At 36.7% G+C, this 6,264-nt stretch overlaps 1 protein-coding gene across 1 annotated transcript; it reads right to left on the bottom strand.

Annotated features, from left to right (window-relative positions):
* Window positions 1–636: 636 nt before the first annotated feature.
* ERF-1 (ethylene responsive element binding factor 1) lies at window positions 637–1,949 on the bottom strand. The gene has a single exon (XM_016345984.3). It carries the CDS (start codon window positions 1,737–1,739, stop codon window positions 903–905), a length of 837 nt encoding a protein of 278 aa, XP_016201470.2. The 5' UTR covers window positions 1,740–1,949; the 3' UTR covers window positions 637–902.
* Between the last annotated feature and the right edge of the window lie 4,315 nt (window positions 1,950–6,264).

Raw genomic sequence — 6,264 nt, 5'->3', positions numbered from 1 at the left:
ATTATAAAATTAAGATTTTGTATGCAATTTTTTTCGAGGTGAAAAAAAAATGCAACGCAATATGAAAATAATTAAACTCCATTAACAAACCAAATGCTCCAACTTATTATCGAAATAAACCAAGTGCAAGTGGAATCAAATACCGACGTAATTAAGAATAGAAGATTCCTAAAGAATTATTAGAGCTCGCATTTATTTCCGATCATGAGTTCAGAGAGCGATTGTACATGCTATTTTTCCTTCTTTTTTTTTTTTGTCTATATCTTTTCGTCATTAAAACTTGTAATTGTTCGACACAATTTGTGAATGGCATCTTATTTTCCTAAATTTTGTCTCAACTCTCAAGTAAAGCCTTTGGTACGGAACGCATAATTGTAAGCACTACCTCACTCAGTTACTTCCATCCAAATTGGGTTCACTCGCAATTATTGGTATCTGATTTGGTGATTCTCCGATTTGTCCCTCTTCATTTTTTTTTTTTCCATTTTGTATTTATCGGATACTATGACTACTTTATCTAATTACTATTCAATCACCTAAAACGGAAAAGTCTTATCTTGCCAGTGTTGCCACTTGCCTTATAGATGAACATGAACTAATACTAGTATTTTTTTTGTCTATTTAGGGAACAAAGGCTTTAATTTCATGCAATGTAAGGCGATTCATTGATTTCATACACAAAATGTTGAACAAAGAAATAACAAATATTGTATTTACAAAACTCAAAAACAAAAAAAATGGAGCCCTACTTGCTCTCTACCAAACATGGCTTTTTAACTTATCCCATTTGTTTCCTTGCAACTCTTTTAGTCACTATCTGAAATTCTCAATCCATCTTCTTTTTTATCTTGGCCCAACTGTATTATTTTTAGTGAATAGTGATGAGTGAGTGGTTGCACTACTCAGCTCACCAATAACTGCTCGCCACGTGTACAATGCGCCACTTGACTTCCCACTTGCCCCGTCTTCATCTCAACCTGACCTGTCACCACCGGTACCCTCGGTCCCACCGTCTTCTTCCTCCTCTTCGTCGTGGAGACACTATCCGACGATGATGAAGGCTCCGGCGACAACCGCTTAGACGTCACCCTCACGGGGTCGGGTTCACCGGAGTTTACCCGGAGTGGGAAATTCAACAGAGCTCGCGACCCGCGCATTCTGTACGCGGCGCGGTCGTAAGCTAAAGCAGCGTCTTCGGCGGTTTCGAATGTTCCGAGCCAAACCCTAGCGCCGTTTTTCGCCGGGTCGCGAATCTCCGCCGCGAACTTCCCCCACGGTCGCTGCCTCACTCCGCGGTAGTGCTTCCCCTTCGCCGGAACCGGAACAGGCGTAGGCTTCTCTTCAATCGGGGCTACGACGGCGGAGATGACAGGCTCCGGCAAGCTTGGCACCAATACATCCGGCTCTGATTTAACCGTTACGTCGGGTAAGTAACCCGAAGAGAAGGATTCGGGTGATCCGGCTTCGAGAGAAGGGACCCAACCGACGTTTACGGCGTCGCGGAGAACGCCGTAGAGCACCATATCTTCTGAATCGTCTTCTTTGAGCGGCAACTCGCCCCAATTTTCGCTCAGGCAAGGGTACAAGCTGCTGAAGCTGGAGCTCCTGCAGAAAACCGGTGTGCTACCCGAATTACAATTCGGTGCTCCGAATATAAAAGGGTCGGACTCTCCCAGCAAGTGGCGACGAATTGAGTCCAGTAGCGCCAAATCGGCCTCGTAACTGCTTTGTTCGCACATTTCTTTTCTTGTTAGTGTGTTTGTTTTTCAGTTATAACTGAATCTGCTGAAGAAATAATAAAGAGGAGAGATAGCTAAGGAAGGTGTTATTAGGTTTTTTTTTTTTAATTGTGGGTATTGAATATTCGAATTTTGAAGGGAAAGAAGGAGACGGGTATATATAGGAGTGCAAGGTTCGTGAACTTGGACATGAAACTTTTTTTATTCACTATGTAGACCATAGATCTTTTTAATTTTTATTTTTACGATGGTCGCCAACTAAGCTTCTATGAAGCTTCGCATGTGTAAATTGCAAGGCACAGTTTGGTCATTGGTGGTTTTTTTATCACGTGCTTAATATTTTCAGTTTTTTCTCTAATTAAATAAGTCCCGTCGCTGACGTCATTCGTCTCTCTCATGTGCACACACCATGACACCACACACAACTTGCTTCTCCTGCTTTTGTCGCTTTCTGTGCCGCAAATTTTGTCTACTATCAAATTCGTTTTCTACCTTTATAAATTATTTTTCGATAGTTTCTTTCTTGTATTTCATCTTGATTCTTGACCAATACTACTAGTAAAACTTAAAAAACCGAGAAAATAAATCTTCATATATTAAATTAGGTTAGCAAATGTATTTTGAATAATTTAATTTTTTACGAGTATATTTATTGTTGATGTTAAAAATTAAAATAGAAAATTAAGAATAATTGATAAAGATGAGAGATGGTTGAGGAGTGAGGAGTGAGGAAAAGAAAAACATGGAGTGGGGTTGAAAGGGACGTGATGGGCTAAATTGGATACAGAGGTTGTGGACATGTTTCTAGCTAGCTAGGTTTGCAAATTGCAAATTGCAAATTGCAAATTGTGATGGCATGTTGTGGATAAGTGTCATCCAAAAAAGTCAATAACTCCCCATTAAGCTATGTGCGCAAGAGGACCCCGCCATCTTTATATTTAATTTCCAATTCCAATAATCTTACAGTAACTCTGCTTTTTGTGTGTTTGTTCCTGGAAGGTGGTGGATGGAAAACATTCTCCCCAATCAAATTCTAACACCCATTTTTTTTTTAAGGTAAAATGACAAATTTACTTTAAGAACGTCATTTCTAATATATACAAAAGTATTCACAAATATATATATACACAAAGAAAACTAGAAAAAATAAAAGTTTATCTAGTATCTTCAAAAGTTATTTTGATGGATAAGTTTACCAACAAAAGTACTGTAAAATATTAATGTTGTGTACAATTGTCCTTTCAACCAAGTTTTTGAAAATATCATATAATTTTTTGCTCCTATTTTTTTTTTTTTGTGTGTGTGAAGTAGTTTTTTGAAATTAGAAGAGATTAAGTAAAGCCAATAAAAAAAATAAAGTATTATTTTAATCTCTCTCAAATTGATTTCTAACGTTTCAAATGTCATATTTTAATTTCAAAAAAAATTAAATAAGTTGAATGTTATCCTATCATTAAATTTGATATAAATAATTCGCATATTAAAGAATTAATAGTATTTAATTTCAGAATGTAAGTAAAATCAATCTACCAACAATCATTAATATAATTTTTTTTTTATTTTGAAGTGTTATAATTGATTGTTAAGATTTAAAGTTTTGTACAAAAAAAAAAATTGAAGAGAAAAAGTATTATAAGAAGATTTTAGTTATATTTTTCTAAGAGCAATTTACGTATTTAAAACATTTGGAGAAAAAACTTACCAGATTACAACTTTTTAAAATAGCAGACGCAATTGCAACTTTCCTATTTATATGTAAACCGCTACACCCTGTCGCAATTTACATTAAACGGTGTGCATGCAGAAACTGCTACACCCTGTAGCGGCGGTTTCTGAAGGAATAGGCAACATGAAGAAACTACTGTAACTTGCAGCGGTTTCTTCACAATGTGGCTCCTATGGGTGTGTTTGGCAAACGCGTTGGGAAAAAGAGGAGCGCATTTGAGTCTTTTTAACGCTTCATTTTTATGTTTGGTAACAAATTTTAGCTTTACGTGAACGTGCGTTCAGAGTTGAAAGGGATAAAAAGTTGCCAAACATAAAAATGAAGCATTAAAGAGATTGAGACGCGCTTCTCTTTTCCCCAACGCTTTTGCCAAACACACTCATAGGCATTTTCCAAACAGCCACATTGTTAAGAAACCGCTACTGCAGGCTACAACAGTTTTTTCATGTTGCATATTCCTTTAAAATCGCTATAGGGTGTAGCGGTTTCTGTATGCACGCCATTCAACGTAAACCGCGATAGGGTGTAGCGGTTTACGTGCAAAGTTTAATCGCGTCAGGGTGTCGCGGTTTACATATAAATAGAAAAGTTGCAATTGTGTTTGGTATTTTGAAAAGTTGTAATCAAGTAAACTTTTTCTCCAAATGTTTTAAATACGTAAATTGCCCTTTTTCTAACACATAGAAGAAGATATGGCTTAACTAATAATATTATTAATATCCACGTCACTCATCATATTAACTATTAGTGTCAAATTTAACGATAGAACCACGTTAAATCTAATTGAAATTTTTTGGGATAAAAATAGAATATTTAAAACGTTAAAGATCAAATTAAAATTTAAAGGTAAATACCAAATCGGTACCTGAAAGATTCTGGCGCTGACAAAATGGTACCTGAATTTTGTTATTGATAAAATAGTCCCTAAAAGATTTTAAAATTTGACAAGCATGTCCCCGAGCTCGCCGGAACAAATCTCCAGCAAGCATAATGTTGACGTGGCCACGGTGTTTTGGTGACCTGACAAACCACCCCAAAGCCCCCTCCCCAACACACTCTCCCTTCCTTTTTCCTCCCATTGCAGCCCCCCCAACGCACACTCTCCCTTCCTATCACAGCCCCCCTCCCTCAACATCAACAGCAACCACAACCTCCGTCACTCCCTCTCCCTAACACACACTCTCTCTTCCTCCCTCAATACCACCACTCGCATCAACAACAACTTCAACATTAACAACAACAACAACCTCAACCATCAAGGGAGGGGCTGCGATAGGGAGGGAGAGGAAGGAGGAGTGTGCATTGGGGATCGGGGCTGCGACGGGGAGAGAAAGAGGGAATGGGAGGGAATGTGCGTTGGGGAGGGAGCTTTGGGGGTGATTTGTCAGGTCATCAAAACATGGTGGTCACGTCAGTATTGTGCTTGCCGGAGATTTACTCCAGCAAACTCGGAGACACGCTTGTCAAATTTTAAAATCTTTTAAAGATTATTTTGTCAATAACAAAAGTCAGGTACTATTTTATCAACGTCAAAATTTTTCGGATACCGACTTAGTATTTACCTCTTAAAATTTAATCTAAATATTAAAGACCTAGTACTTTATCCTTAAAAAAATTATCCAACAGTTTAAAAATAAGACAAACATGAGACGCTAACTTTAGACCCTAATAATAATAATAACAATAATAATAATAATAATAATTGAAATGGCATTAGTGGCTCAGGTGTTTGTAAGAGAGATTGGAGAGTTTGATAATAGATGAGAGTATTGGAATCAGGGGTTATGATTTCTGCTATTGCTTTCTACATCTTTAGTTATTTACAAGAGTATATATATACACACTTTGGCTTGTAACTTGCTATACCAGCAACCGGTAATAACTAACTAATAACTCACTTAACAAATTCTAACTAACTACTAACTTCCTCTAACTAGCATCTGACTGTTTTATCCTTTGATCCTCTCTTAAACTCAATGATTGAGTTTGTAGCGAAATTCAATAAACTTGGTAAAATTTATTGTCTTAGTCATAACATCAGCAATTTGGACATCCCTTGAAATATGATGAAAATATATTCTTTTTTTAGCAATATGGTCTCGAAATAAGGAGAGATCAATCTCAAAATGTTTTAATAAAAAATACTAAACAGGATTCACAAATATAAGTATGACACCCATATTGTCACAACACATTCGATGTGGGTACAATAATGTGAATTTCAGCAAGAAGTTTTTCAATCCATAACAATTTCATTACCACACTTGCAATGCCTCTGTACTCAGCTTCCGTGCTAGAGTAAAAGACTGCAGTTTGCTTCTTAGAGCACCAAGACACAGAATTTGGTCAAACATAATACAGTATCCAATAGTAAATTTTCAATCTTAGATATCAGAAGCCCGGTCAGAATTGGTATATCTTATAAGGCTAAGCTTAAGAAGTTTTTTAAGGTATAAATCAAGGGATCTTGTCCCTTGTAGATACTTGATAATGTATTTTACTGTCTTCCAATGTTTGTCAAGAGAACATTGCATGAATTGACAAATTTTATTGATACAAAAAGCAATTTTAGGTTTGGTGAAGGTTAGGTATTGAAGGGTGCTCACAATGGATCGATACAAACTTACATGCTCAAAAGGTGTCCCATCTCTAGAAGTTAACTTCAGGTTTAAAGTCATGGGAGTAGGCGCTACTTTTGAGTTTCCCATCTTGGCCTTCTTTAGTAGATCATCAATGTACTTCGCTGCATTAACAATAAATTATTAGATGATGTTTTAACAACTTCAATCCCTAAAAGTA

This window comes from Arachis ipaensis, chromosome B5 (assembly GCF_059453495.1).
Source record: "Arachis ipaensis isolate K30076 ecotype BB chromosome B5, ASM5945349v1, whole genome shotgun sequence".
NCBI lineage: Eukaryota > Viridiplantae > Streptophyta > Magnoliopsida > Fabales > Fabaceae > Arachis > Arachis ipaensis.
This window is presented reverse-complemented; position numbering and strand designations above follow the sequence as displayed.

Excerpts from the sequence above, each read along its gene's own strand:
- ERF-1 (XM_016345984.3), bottom strand. The coding sequence starts at position 1,739 with ATGTGCGAACAAAGCAGTTACGAGGCCGATTTGGCGCTACTGGACTCA.